This window comes from Vipera ursinii (genome assembly GCF_947247035.1).
Source record: "Vipera ursinii genome assembly, chromosome: 4".
Taxonomy (NCBI): domain Eukaryota; kingdom Metazoa; phylum Chordata; class Lepidosauria; order Squamata; family Viperidae; genus Vipera; species Vipera ursinii.
The window spans coordinates 57,256,778-57,272,442 of NC_139514.1; the positions used below are offsets into that span (position 1 = coordinate 57,256,778).

Sequence of the window (15,665 nt, forward strand, 5' to 3'; positions counted from 1 at the left end):
ACATAAGTATGGAAGAGAAAAAGTGAATTTTATTATAATCCCAGACCAGAGTTACAAATAAAACACATTAATAATAAAATAAAAACAAAACAGGATAAGAATGTTTCAATTGGTGGTGGATTCATCAGTGGACCAATGAAGGTATACCTAATTTTACAAGGAGTGTAACAGTATTTGGCTGTGTTCAAGGAAACTAAATCATACTAATCTGATAACAATAATTGTACAGAGAAAAGCTCAGGATTTCCTGGGTGTTTTATCAGGTAAGGAATCATAAGATGAGTCTTAGGGTCCTTACAAAGGGTACAATACCGTATAACAAGACATAAGATACAATTTCAATATCCCCCTTGTCTGTAGGGACACCGCTGTAGCAGATAGGGAACTTTTTTATATCATAAAAACTACTTTGGGAAAGTATTGAAGCATGCTAAAATTAGTGCTCTTTGAAATTCAAAGACAGTTACATGATGTAAACATCTTGCTGATTTCAAAAAGGGAACTTGACCTTCTTACATAGAGCAGCCTGGTCCTGTTGGCCTTCCAGGTCTTGAGTATATTTTATGGGATGAGGTTTTGGTTTAGAACACGGGTGTCAAACTCGCCACGTCACATGATGTGTTGCGACGCAACGTGACTCTTTTCGCATTGACGGCAATGGGGTGGGCATGGCTTCGGTATGATGAAACCGGCCCATGGGCTGGCAGTTTGACACCCCTGGTCTAGAAGAATTATGGACTAGAATTAAAAGAACAAAATGGAGGTAGGGTTGTAAGGTTTGATAAGGAAGATGGGAAAAACCAGAATTTATAGTGTCAGGTTTTCAAACTAGGGTTGTGAGAGTGCCTCCAGTTAAGAGTACACACTTTAGTGAATTGAGGATGGGCCACAGGGCCTGCACAGCTCAGATATCCTGGAGTTTGCAGCCATTCAGTACCACCTACCTCTGAAGCTGCTATCTTTTACGGTCTCCTGGAAGAACCTTTTACCCCTGAAAGCTCTGATTGTGCCCTTTTTTCCATCCAACTTCTGCTATAGTGAAACATACTTATTACTTCTATAAATGCAAGAATCCTATTCTATATAAATAAAAAGGGGTTCTAGGACATAAATTCTCTACAATTTTTGCTGGCAAATTATTAATAGAAGGAAGTGGGGGCTATGCTAAAGATCAGACATGAAATTCTTAAATACACATATAGTACACAGTTTTCATTTTAACAGCCTCTTTAGCAGCAACTAAATACATTTTCTTGTGCTGCAGACAATTCAAGTAGCCTTTTAAAAAGAACATCTTAAGGTTAACACAAAGTTATCCTTACCTAAAACCCTAATGTGTCTATTCATTTATGTGAACAATTCAACAGCGGCTGCACAAGGATTAACGTTTGATGAGGTAGCGGAGAAATTTATGGTAGCACTTGAAGAATTAGGACGATACACTATCAACCATTTAAAGCACAACCCAAGTGTGTGGAAACCTTGCTCCATTCTCCTTAAGACACTGTTGGATTTTGTCACCTGAAAATTGAAAGATAAAAAATGTCCTATTTCTGCTAAATTACAACCCACCTGGAAGGGCTTGACAATTCTTCTGAGACCTAGTGTATTTTAGGGGATGGGTGGGTGGGGATTGGATCAAAAGATAGCATATTTCCATTTCATGTACTCCCACAGAATTTCTATACTGGAAAAAACAGGATTTTACACCACTCCCCTTTTAGGTCACTGCCGAATAGAACTTTTCTTTTTGTTCTTTCTTCATTCAAGTAGGATTTGTGTTACCGATGATGACAAATAAGACCGAATTGCCAGTTGGTTGGACTATCGCAATGTGCTTAACTGGGGGTATCTTCGCAGATGATTCAGAAGCTGCAGCTGGTACAAAACATGGAGATAGATTGCTGCTGGCACAATCCCATCAGCATAGAATAACACTAACACTTTTCAGGCTGCTGGATTGATTACCAGTAGGCCCAATTCAAACTGAAAAGCTCTTTACAGCACAGCAATGGGACACAACAAGCAATGCCTTGTCAGGATTGAATTTGTCCAGAATGATAATATAGAACAGGCTTGTTGGGAGTCTCAATTCTTGGAGAGGTAAGTTGGGAGTACTCTTTGGAACAGCCTTATCCCAGCACTCCATTGGCCACAATCCTTGCAATACACAAGCACCTAAAGTAATATTTTTCCCATGAATCTTTGCCCCTGATTATTTCTAAGGGGTGATCATACAAATTTTGAATACCGTTTACTGACTTTTAATATTAAAACAATGTGGTGGCTGCTGGCTGCATGTGACCCTGGACAGCTAGTAAAGTGGCCCAATAAGATCGTAAAAATAAAAATATTTTAAAAAGGAAGTTTGTTATTTATATACATTAACTATATAGTTCATATGGAGCCCAAGACAATTCCTCTTCACTCAATGTGACCCGAGCAAGCCAAAACTAGAGTCTGCAGGGCATTTCAGCCTTGCTGGTACTCTATTCATGTGTGCAGTCATGCATCCTACATTTTTTCTGCACCTTCAACTTTCCTTGCTGGGAATTAACAGCCCAGCCTGATCCTGCAATCTTGGTAGTTCCCTTCTATTTTAGGTACAAAGGGCCCTCGCCTCTGACTTGAGATTTAGAGTTATTGGTTAATACAACAAATGCTTCCTTGCAATTTTGGAAAGATTCAATAGCTCCAATTCCTTGACTCCTATTAATATCTTTGGTTGCAACTATGCCACAAATAGAGGGAGTAGTGGTTAGAAAACTTTTCCATGTCTGCACCTGTACGAGTGCAAATATTCAAGAAAGTTCTACTCACAATGGATCCAACTCATTGTAAGAAAGTAATCAAATACTCTGGTTTTTTTGATGGTTACCTGCAATGAGACACGTGGTTGAATATCATAAGTAGGAAGGCTCTTTGTGGCTTAGGCTTTGCAAAACATAATACCCAAGTGTTGATTAGGCAGCCCCCCAAAATAGTTGAGTGATTCGTTTGAGCATTGCAAATTCACTGGTGGCATAGCTTTAACAGTAATGCACAAGGCTGATTGGGTTTTTAATATAAACTTAGCATCCTTTTCATATTTTAGCTTATACTGACCTTTTGCTTTTTTGAAACCAACTCTTCAGCTCTGGCCTAGTCAATTTCTTCATGTATGACTTTGATCTCAAATCCTCATCTGAGGTTTTTGTGCAACCCCATCATTTTCTTCTGTCATCCATTTCCCCCCTCAATGGGATTGTCATTAATATCTCTTTAAGAACTCTTTATCATTCTTAAACTTATTTTCTCTTTATCTTCTTACTTTTCACTGCTTTGTATCATTAATATTTATGACTAACTCCAAACTAAGAGTCACATTTGTGATATGTGTGACTATATAAATTGATTTTAATACAAAGGTTTAACCACTTTTCTCTCTCTTAAAACCAAGTACCTCAGTATTACAGTCACTTCTCTCTAAAGTTCTTATATTTTACTTTCTGAACTAAATCTTTATTAAACAGTAACAGAACAAAGAAGGGATGCGGTGGCTCAGTGGGTTAGGACACTGAGCTTGTCGATCAGAAGGTGGGCAGTTTGGTGGGTCGAATCCTGAGTGCCGCGTAACAGAGTGAGCGCCTGTTACTTGTCCCAGCTTCTGCCAACCTAGCAGTTCGAAAACACATAAAAATGCAAGTAGAAAAATAGGGACCACTACGGTGGAAAGGTAACAGCACTCCGTGCGCCTTTGGCGTCTAGTCATGCCGGCCACATGACCACGGAGACGTCCTCGGACAAGCGCTGGCTCTTCGGCTTTGAAACGGAGACGAGCACCAGCCCCTAGAGTTGGAAACGACTAGCACGCATGTGCGGGGGAACCTTTACCTTACCTTTACCTAACAGAACAAAGACAACTGATTCTCTTAGCATTCCTCCACTCTTTGAATGATAAAGTTGTCATTAAGACATGTCAGGAATTTTTTGGAAGAGCCATGTTTGACTTTCTCATCTGCCAACCAGCGTTGCAGCAATTAATCATTACTTCATGTCTCTTTGAAAGATCTGCAATTTGCTTTTACAAAGCCATCAAATCTGAGTAACCTCTATCCCTTACAGGATTTGATTTATAGCACGCTGAATCTAAGTAATGATGAACCTCACAGGCCTACTTCACAAAAATGTGACAAAGATACCTGCAAAGAACAAAAGTAACAGGAGATGACATGATCTATGGACAAAATCTATATACATTAAGAGCATGAAAACAAACTGCTCCTTCCTAGAGTGATGTAGGATAATCTACTAGAACAATTTAAAGCAGTGGAGAAATCAAGCAACACTTATTTGCATTCTTGGCATGTTGCCTATTGGTCCCATAAGGTAGACCAGGCTTGAAAATCAACTCCACAGGAAGATTAGAACTAGTTTATTGGTAGGCTATAGTAACAAATCTCCTAAGTTGGATATGTTTTTCCCCCTCTTCACCCCAGTGAATCAGGGAGGGGCTAACCTGAATCTTTTAATATTACCTCTGTTGTCAGGGAATGTCCATTTTGCTTATGTAATAGTTTCTGAATATTTATTTGAAGGGTACCTCAAATAATGAAGAATGCACGTTAACCTGATGGCAGAATGTTGGTATTTACACAAGCCTTCCACTGCTACGGGAAATGGCACAAATTATCAGATCCTCACCTTTCTTTTCCTAGATCTGATCTTTAAAAAGAAAATCTTGCAAACTTATATTAAGAGCTACCAGTTACAAATTAGAAATTCACAGGAAATTTTAGTTAGAATCCTGTAATGCCTAAGCTTTTTTATTTGGATATATCATTTCATACTGGCCTGGAGGTTAAATACTGTGCTATATTCAATAATGGAAAAACTATAGTTTTATCTCATAACAAATATATTTTTCCTCCCGAGAATGCACCGGTTTTAGATTTACTCCATAAAATCTATTTTATTATTTTATGTTTATATTACACACACACAGTGTGTGTGTGTGTATGTATAGTTTTTATTTCAATCCTTCAATCCTAAAAAATAAGTGGTATTTAATGTTTAAAAAGGCAATGCTGAATCTGCAAAACTAATTATTTGTGACTGCAGAAGATATCTTTATACTTGGGTCAAATGTCTGTGCTAGGATGTGAGCTAAAGGACATTTTCTCACTGAAGGCATATTTTACCTCTGGAATTTCAGCACTGAAACACAATAGCTACTTCATTGGAAATATGCCAAATAAACACCAATATTAATCCTCACATTGTAAACTGATACTGTTAGCCTATCAAACAAAACATACCAAAATGTAAGACAATAAGAATTCTCTCTTGCCATGTTGTCCAGTTTTGGAGCATTTCAAGTAAACCATCTATGTTTGTATTAGCAGATAATGCAAATTTCAGTTTACTTATTGAACAATACAAACTATATATGCGGGGCTAAGATTAAATACCAATTCTCTTCAGTGCCATACTTGAAAGTGCTATGTATTACACTGGTTCTGAAATTATTATCTGAAGTACTGTAATAAGGTAACTGTTTTGAAACCGGTTTTGGTCACAGTAATTTCTGATTTTTCTCTTACCCTTCTGGAAGCATTATCTCCTGAGAACAATGTAAGAACCATTATTTCAACAAATCTTGATAATTTCTTTCAACAACATCAAATATAGTAAGACATTTATGGAACTTAACAATTATCAGTTCAATTCAGAAGTTTATGAATCAGTAAACTAATCCACTGGGATGAACAAAGAACTTGGATTTCAATTTAATGGGTTTTCATGTGACAGGTGAAGCATATGGGAGCAACTGGATAAAAAATAATATTATCAGTAATTTTAAACAAAGAACATGCCCTAAAGGACACTAATGCTTTAAAAATGTATCAGTGATTGAATTACATAATAAGCAAAAATATAGCATGATCTGTACTTAAGACAATGTAGCCATATGCTTGCTAAAAAAACAACTGGAATGTACATTTCTTATTTTGGTTAGGTAAAGATATCATTCTCAAACTATTTCCTGTATAACTCGTTACTAAATTCCAAGGTGCCTAAATTGAATCTTCAAAATCCCATTAAATTATATTTCATTGGAGCTTCTAACTAGGTTATTTCATTTATTACTTCTACAATTTGGCATCAGCTATTAGTCTGTCATTGCAGGAAGTGCAATTTAACAATAAATCAGTCTGAAGGACATATATCTTGAGGATACATACTATATATATATATATATATATATATATATATATATATATATATATATATATATATATATAATCATACTTTTGTAAGCAATATTTACAGTAGACACCTCAATTCTACCATATATATGTAAAACTTAAAAACAAGAAATTTTAGGCTCTAATCTTTATACATATATTTATATTCAGTTTTATATATATTTATATATATTTATATATATATTATATATACACACACACACAAAAGAGTATATATAAAATATATATAATCAGTTTTTAAAAAAATCAACAATAATGGGGCCATGTACATAATTTTTTAAAACTCAAACAATACAAAACTTTAAACATTAAACAATTTTAATAAAAGTTTCTGTACAATGCTAAGCAGTTTTATTTACATATAGAAAATGTAATAGGAGTAATGTTTGAAATTACAGAACTCCTTAAAATTTCAATGGCAGGTAATCTGGAAAAAATAACAGCATTCCATTCACAAATATTTTCAAGCAATAAATATGTATTTATAAATAGTGTAAATTTACATCAAGATTAGAAACAAAATCACAAATCTGAAGTTTATTCTTTAGTCTATGTGCAACCCATTTATCTTTGTGACTTGGCTGTTAATTTTTTAAAATTTTATTTAGGAAAGAAAAAGTAACCATCATGGTTTCAAAACAAGACAGAATAACATAAAAGCAGTAGAAAAAAAAGTATCACCTAAGTTTCACATTAAAAAACAAAGTAGCCCAAAGAAAGACATAAAATTCTAACTACCTTACATAGAAAGGACCAGCTAAGCCAGTACTTTTCCAAGAAGAAGGAGGGGAAAAAAATCTTTCAAGGGGAGTGGGATAGAGAATTTGATGAAACCAATTCATCAGCCCAGAAACAGAGAAATAGAAAATAGGTGGTCTTCAAGTCAGTAGTCTGTATAATGTTGCCAGTTTTGTCAGATATATACAAAACATGGGATTTTTTTTTTCAATTCAGCTGAATGAGCTTTCTATTTTTTAAAATTCTGGAGTAGGAGCTGTGCTCTCTCCTGTCCAGTTGGTTGACACTCCACACTTGGAAGGTTGCATAGACACAGCTTTCAGCCAGCAGCCTTATGGGATCGCTACAAAAATCCATGGTGCAGAACTGGGTCACTTCCTGAATATCAGAAAAGGTTTTATATAAATGTCCTTGGAAATATGTCAAGATGAAGATGATGGCAATGGAGGTGCCTGTAAAGAGAAAACACATGAGATTTACCTTTTTAAAAAACCTTCATATACTATAGGACAAGTATCCAGTACACACAGAATATTGACTTGACCTACAGTAGTCAATCTATTCTAAATGCTGTTCCACTGCAGCTTTTCAAAACACTTTGCAATTTCAGTGGTGACAAAGTAAATGAATATTTTAGAAGCATCTGCAATTCTGCACTACTATAACCTATAATGCAATTAAAGCTTCATTTAAATCCCATTAACAATCAAATTCCCCTTCATGGATTACTGCCTTGTCATGGCGAAGGGGCTTGCGTAATTCAATGAAGCTATGAGCTATGCCGTGCAGGGCCACGCAAGACGGACAGGTCATAGCAGAGAGTTCTGACAAAACGTGATCCACTGGAGAAGGAAATGGCAAACCACTCCAGTATCTTTGCCATGAAAACCCTATGGACAGTACCAAAAGGCAAAACAATATGACGCTGGAAGATGAGCCTCTCAGGTCAGAAGGCATCCAATATGCTACTGGGGAAGAGCAGAGGGCTACTACTAGTAGCGCCAGAAAGAATGAAGCGACTGGGCCAAAGCCGAAAGGACGCTCAGCTGTGGATGTATCTGGTGGTGAAAGGAAAGTCCGATGCTGTAAAGATTTTTTCTCCATAGGAACCTGGAATGTAAGATCCATGAATCAAGGCAAGCTGGACGTGGTCAAACAAGAGATGACAAGACTGAACATCGATATCTTAGGTATCAGCAAACTAAAATGGACAGGAATGGGTGAATTTAATTCAGATGACCATCAGGTATACTACTGCGGGCAAGAATCCCTCAGAAGAAATGGAGTAGCCTTCATAGTCAATATGAATGAAGCGACTGGGCCAAAGCCGAAAGGACGTTCAGCTGTGGATGTATCTGGTGGTGAAAGGAAAGTCCGATGCTGTAAAGATTTTTCTCCATAGGAACCTGGAATGTAAGATCCATGAATCAAGGCAAGCTGGACGTGGTCAAACAAGAGATGACAAGACTGAACATTGACATCTTAGGTATCAGCAAACTAAAATGGACAGGAATGGGTAAATTTAATTCAGATGACCATCAGGTATACTACTGCGGGCAAGAATCCCTCAGAAGAAATGGAGTAGCCTTCATAGTCAATAAAAGAGTAGGAAAAGCAATACTGGGATACAATCCTCAAAATGACAGAATGATCTCAGTTCGAATCCAAGGCAAACCATTCAATATCACAGTAGTCCAAGTCTATGCCCCAACCACCAATGCTGAAGAGGATGAAATTGACCGGTTCTATGAAGCCCTACAGCATCTTATAGAACTAACACTAGATTGGAATGCTAAAGTAGGAAGCCAAAAGATAACTGGAATGACAGGCAAGTTTGGCCTTGGAGTACAAAATGAAGCAGGGCACAGGCTGATAGAATTTTGTCAAGAGAATATGATGGTGATAGCAAACAGTCTTTTCCAACAACCCAAGAGACGGCTCTACACATGGACATCACCAGACGGTCAACACAGAAATCAGATTGACTATATGCTCTGCAGCCAAAGATGGAGAAGCTCTATACAGTCAGTAAAAACAAGGCCAGGAGCTGACTGTGGCTCAGACCATGAGCTTCTTGTTGCAAAGTTTAGGCTTAAATTAAAGAAAGTAGGGAAAAGTGCTAGGCCAGTCAGGTATGAATTAAATCATATCCCTGTTGAATATACAGTAGAGATGACAAATAGATTTAAGGAATTAGATCTGATAGACAGGGTGCCTGAAGAACTATGGACAGAGGTTCGCAACATTGTACAAGAGGTAGCAACCAAAACCATCCCAAAGAAAAAGAAATGCAAGAAAGCAAAATGGTTGTCTGAGGAAGCTTTGCAAATAGCTGAGGCAAGGAGGGCAGCGAAAGGCAAGGGAGAAAAAGAAAGATACGCCCAATTGAATGCAGAATTCCAGAGAATAGCTAGAAGAGATTAGAATGCCTTCTTAAATGAACAGTGCAAAGAAATAGAAGAAAACAATAGAATAGGGAGGACCAGAGATCTTTTCAAGAAAATTGGAGAGATGAAGCGAACGTTCAATGCAAAAATGGGCATGATAAAGGACCAAAATGGCAGGGACCTAACAGAGGCAAAAGAGATTAAGAAGAGATGGCAAAATTACACAGAAGAACTATACAAGAATGAGCTTAACGTCCCTGATAATCACAATGAGGTGGTCACTGACCTTGAGCCAGACATCCTAGAATGTGAAGTGAAGTGGGCCTTAGAAAAGCTGAGCAACAACAAAGCTAGTGGAGGTGACAGTATTCCAGCTGAGCTATTCAAAATCTTAAAAGACGATGCAGTAAAAGTGCTACACTCAATTTCCAAGCAAATTTGGAAAACTCAACAGTGGCCACAGGATTGGAAAAGATCAGTTTACATTCCAATTCCAAAGAAAGGCAGTGCCAAAGAATGTTCAAACTATCGCACCATTGCACTCATTTCTCATGCTAGTAAAGTTATGCTTAAAATCCTACAAGCTAGACTTCAGCAGTATGTGGATCGAGAACTACCAGAAGTACAGGCAGGATTTCAAAGAGGCAGAGGAACTAAGAGATCAAATTGCCAACATACGCTGGATCATGGAGAATGCTAGAGAGTTCCAGAAAAACATCTACTTCTACTTCATTGACTATGCTAAAGCCTTTGATTGTGTGGATCATAACAAACTGTGGCAAGTCCTTAAAGAGATGGGTGTACCAGACCATCTTATTTGTCTCTTGAGAAACATATATGTGGGCCAAGAAGCAACAGTGAGAACTGGACATGGAACCACTGATTGGTTCAAAATTGGGAAAGGAGTCCGGCAAGGCTGTATACTGTCGCCTTACCTATTTAACTTATATGCAGAGCACATCACGAGAAAGGCAGGGCTACATGAATCAAAAGTTGGAATTAAGACTGCTGGAAGAAATATTAACAACCTAAGATATGCAGATGATACCACTCTAATGGCAGAAAGTGAAGAGGAACTGAAGAGTCTCTTGTTGCGAGTGAAGAAGGAGAGTGCAAAAGTTGGGTTGAGACTAAACATTAAGAAAACCAAGATCATGGCATCCGGCCCTCTCAATTCCTGGCAAATAGATGGGGAAGAAATGGAGGTAGTGACAGATTTTATTTTCCTGGGCTCCAAGATCACTGCAGATGGGGACTGTAGCCAAGAAATTAAAAGACGCTTGCTTCTCGGGAGGAAAGCCATGGCAAATCTAGACAGCACACTAAAAAGCAGACACATCACCCTGTCAACAAAAGTGCGTATAGTCAAGGCTATGGTCTTCCCAGTTGCAATGTATGGCAGTGAAAGTTGGACCATAAAAAAGGCTGAGCGCCAAAGAATTGAGGCCTTTGAACTCTGGTGCTGGAGAAGACTCCTGCAAGTCCCTTGGACTGCAAGGCGATCAAACCGGTCAGTCCTAGAGGAGATCAACCCCGACTGCTCTTTAGAAGGCCAGATCCTGAAGCTAAAACTCAAATACTTTGGCCACCTAATGAGAAGTAAGGACTCACTGGAGAAGAGCCTAATGCTGGGAAAGATTGAGGGCAATAGAAGAAGGGGACGACAGAGAATGAGGTGGCTGGATGGAGTTACTGAATCAGTAGGCGTGAGCTTAAATGAACTGTAGAAGATGGTAGAGGACAGGAAAGCCTGGAGGAACATTGTCCATAGGGTCGCGATGGGTCGGACACGACTTCGCAACTAACAACAACAAAAAGAACAAACAATCAAATTAAACAAACAACATACAAAACAGCGTACTGTACTGTGGTATGATTTTACTGAGTATGTTTATTATCTTTGTTGGAAAAAAAGGTTAATCAGTTCCTAAAGGGTAAGTTGAGTCAGATATTTTAATTTAGGAGATGACCAAGGAGTGCAAGTTTGAGGGGCCCTATTACATAAGACACACATTTTGGTTATCAACATCAAAGTAGGCTCTTCTGGACAGTTTTATGCACAAGAACTCTATATACCTAAAAAAAAACCACATTGTCAATGTTCACAAGACTGGAAAGAGATATAAGACAATAGCAAAAGACTATTATGTCCACCAGTCCAGTCTGGATCACATTGGACAAAATGCAACCCCACTCATACTTTTCCCAGGACCTTCAAGAAAGGTTTCTCAACAAAATCTTTCCAAGAGTAATGTGTAGAATATACCAGAAGGTCAAAGAAAACTCCAGAGTAATGGCAAAAAATCTGAAAGCTATCACAATGATGCACACATGGTATGATACCAGGAAGAAAATCCCTGCTGCATGATCCAGCATGCCTTTGGGACAATGTTCTATGAAAAAGATATTTTTTGACATGAAATTTTTTGAAGAAAATAATACCTTCCATTCCAATAAAAAAAACAAAAACACCTCATCTCCACTGTGAAGCACGATAGTGGGAAGATTATGGTTTGAGGTTATTTTTGTAGCTTCAGAACTTGAACAAGTTAGTATCATTGAGAAAACTGTACTAGAAATTTCCACAAGACAATGTCATGGTATCTTATGTGAGTCAAACTTTAAACTAATGTGCTTCACAAAGCATGACAAAAATCCTGAAACTTTTTGGGATGACCGAGTTCATACCTTGATTGTAATTCAAGATTCTGCCAAGACTTGAAGTGAACAGTTTATGGAAGACAGTCCAAAAATATCAACCAATTTAAGCAGTTTTGCAAAGGATAACAGACCATAGTGCCTCCAGACCAATTGTGGGGTTCATCAACAGGTAAAGAAATATTAGTTTGAAATCTATTACATGGAGTACCAGCATTACTAAATTAAGTTTCCCCACTTTCCCCCAAACAAGCAGTGAATTATAGGTGAATGTGGGTTTTTAAAAACCAAATCTATATGTTGTGGGTTTTTTAAAATCAAATCTCTTTATATATTAATAGGACTTTGATGAAGCTTGCATCACACTGTAGGTGAAAGTATGCAGGATATGCATTAATACAAGATCTAAAAAGTTCACAATTTCTGTCATCCCCATAATCAGAGGACATTTTAACATTTTATTCATTTTCTTCAGTTCATTTAGAGACACAGACCCTTCAAACTTACATAATCTTCCTAACTTCTCATCTGTACAGAGCTCTCAGCTTTCTTGTTCTCTGCCTGTTTGAAACTTTAACCTTAAAAGTTCAGAAATGACCTGATCTGAATTACTGCAGGATTAAATGACCTGAATTATTGCAGGAAATTATTTTGAAAGATCCAGATAAGCAAAAGGGATAGTGGAAATCACTGAAATTAACACCTAAGTACATTAGAATAAGGTAGATTTAAAGCCAAGTGCTTGAATCTGAGGGGATGCAGAAATTTTCATTTTTTATTTTTTTTTACAAAATGGGGCACTCTCCAGCATATCAAGAAAGGTAGGAACATCTTAAATTAGACACAAAGATTACTTGCAGAAGTGCAACAGCATTAAAAGAAACTTCCCAATTGATGGGCTAAGAAATGGAGGAAAGGCCCAGGTCAGTCAAGAAGAATTTGCTCTGAAGTTTCTCTTACATCTCTGTTATTTTATTATTCTGCTAATTTTCTGGAATGTTGAAGAAGATAAACAGATCTGCTCATCTAGAACCTATTTTAACTTTTTCCCAAAGGGGAACTATATTGAAATAGACCTAAGCAAAGCAATTCATAAAAAGAGGGGGCCACAACACAAGTCATCAAGAGATGGATAAGGAGCATATGATCAACGTGAATGAATTTAAGCCTCTAGGGTCAAACCAATTACATTGCAGGAACTTGCAGATTTCATCTTGGAGCTATTTTCTACGACTTATGAGAAAAATGGTGAGGCATAGTACTTACCCTTTTAACAAGGGGAAACAAGAGCTTAATAAACTATGGACCAATCAACTTGATGTTAAAACTAGCAAAACGTTGGAACGGATTATTTAGCAGTTGCTCTATCAACGTTTAGAAAAGAATGCATTGCATAGAGAGTGCTACCATGGGTAGACCGTGTCCCATTGAGTTGTTTCAGAGATATTTCCTTCCTCAATGACTTCAACAATGACACAACGTCTAATGTATTGCCTTCACTGGAAAAGCTGAGATAGATTAGCAGGTGTATCTGCCTTGAAAATAGCCCATGTTGAACCGTATAGCACAGACAAAATCAGGATAGGAAATGTTTTATGACATTTTGTATTATGTCATAAACTGCTTCATGTTATTTATGTCATAAAATGTTTCCTACAATTTGCCAAATTTCAATTCCATAGGAGTCATGGATTCCTGGTTTTGAACACATTCTATAAGTTAGCCCATTGGGGATAAGGTAAAGGTAAAGGTTCCCCTGCACGTGTGCTAGTCGTTTCCGACTCTAGGGGCCGGTGCTCATCTCCATTTCAAAGCCGAAGAGCCAGCGCTTGTCTGAGGACATCTCCGTGGTCATGTGGCCGGCATGACTAGATGCCAAAGGCGCACGGAACGCTGTTACCTTCCCACCGTAGTGGTCCCTATTTTTCTACTTGCACTTTTACATGCTTTCGAACTGCTAGGTTGGCAGAAGCTGGGACGAGTAACAGGCGGTCACTCTGCTATGCGGCACTTGGGATTTGACCCGCCAAACTGCCGATCTTCTGATCGACAAGCTCAGTGTCCTAACCCACTGAGCCACCATGTCCCTATGCACTGGGGATACTTTTGTTCAAAAGGTTTTGCCCTATGGTCTACCATTTTGCTCAGCTAAAAGATTCAGGTGTCACGGTTCATTTGCAGAGCTGACATCAGGAATCAGAGCTTTTTAATAATAGGCAGAGTGTACCTATCAGCCTGATTTCCTTTTCATAGAGTGAACAGTTTAAATGGCTATAATATATAGTGATCATTGTGTATTGTATGTGGTGTATTTCTACTTCATAAGGTTCTGGCAAAAAGGATGATAAAACGTGGGCTGAACTAGGTTACCATGAGCTGGATATAGAGCTGGCTGAACAGATGTAGCCAAATGCTCTGAGTCAAGTCGGAGGAAAGTATCAAGTGGCACAAAGTTTCCTTTTATTGTCAAGGTCAAGATTACCATCACATTTCCCCTGCATTTGTATTGGGGAGACCTCACACAGGACATTGCAAATGGCTTTGGACACTGCATAAAGAAAAGATATTGAAACCTGAAGGGTATCCACAGGAAAATCATCAAGATTATCAGGGGACTGGAAGGAAAAAAAAATATAAGGGAACAGTTGGGAGGAACTGGGAATACTTGATCTGGAGATGAGAAACCTCTGAGGAGACATGGGGCAAATTGTTTTGAAAGACAGATAAGAAACAATGTATTTACATTACAAATAAGTAGCTTTTGGCTGGACTTGGAAGTAAGATCCTAACAGCAAATGTTTCTGAACAATAAACAGGATGGTTCAAGAAATAGTAAACTTCTTTCACTGAGGGATGGGGTGGGGATGTTAAAAAGAATTTGGGTTAAGAGGATGCTGTAGTAGTGGATTCTTGGAAGGTCTAGAAACTTGGAAAGGATGATCTCCAAGATCATTTCCAGTCCTTACATTTACGAATGCATAATTCTCTAATTTTCTGTTATATTACTTCCATGGGAGCAAGGCCAGTGGTGGGATTCAGCCAGTTCGCACCACTTCAGCTGAACCGGTAGCTAATTTTTTGTTGCCAAGGCCCCGAATGGACTTCCGGAAGCGGCATCCATACAGAGAACCATATTTGAATCCCACCACTGAGCAAGGCTACTTGCTGAATTAGGACATGGGAAATAATTTAAAATCTAAAAATATTGTGGCAAATATTTTTTTTTCTATGGGCTAAAGAGAATACTGCCAATATCCAGCTGATAGCAGTCAGGCCAGTTTCATTCTACATTACAAAGAAAAAAAAGAGAGAACAAATTTCTTGCTAAATGTGACTCTAAGACAGCTGAATGAAATTATAGGTAGTCCTTACTTAACAAACCTAATTTGGATTGACAATTATGCTACTAAGTGAAGCAGTTGCTAAGTGGGAAAATGACTGCAACTGTGCTTTCCGACTGTAAAAAGACAAAACTCATGTACTATTCCACATCTTCAGCTTTTGTTTGCCTCCTAACCATTTTCCCGGCTTTTGGCATGCTTGAATGCGTTTACTATCTTGTACACATTGAAAACAATGTGACTGTACAAGCAGTCTAGGACAGGTAGCCACAGGAGTACTGCATAAACAAGTT

General features: G+C 38.0%; 1 protein-coding gene and 1 long non-coding RNA gene across 6 annotated transcripts in view; both read right to left on the bottom strand.

Moving 5' to 3' along the window:
• Nucleotides 1-12: 12 nt before the first annotated feature.
• LOC310639843 lies at nt 13-3,498 on the bottom strand. The gene is made up of 3 exons (XR_014492411.1): nt 3,106-3,498; nt 2,821-2,878; nt 13-1,521 (listed from the first exon to the last, which is right to left on the bottom strand). It is a non-coding gene; the product is annotated as an uncharacterized lncRNA (long non-coding RNA).
• Nucleotides 3,499-5,867: 2,369 nt separating this feature from the next.
• Nucleotides 5,868-15,665, bottom strand: part of KDM6A (lysine demethylase 6A) — a 167,951-nt gene continuing 158,153 nt past the window's right edge. For all 5 annotated transcript variants that reach the window (XM_083362452.1, XM_083362453.1, XM_083362450.1 and 2 more), the window contains one exon: nt 5,868-7,438. In XM_083362452.1, coding sequence (XP_083218578.1) covers nt 7,409-7,438 — 30 coding nt within the window. In that variant the 3' untranslated portion in view covers nt 5,868-7,408. The remainder of the gene's footprint in view (nt 7,439-15,665) is intronic.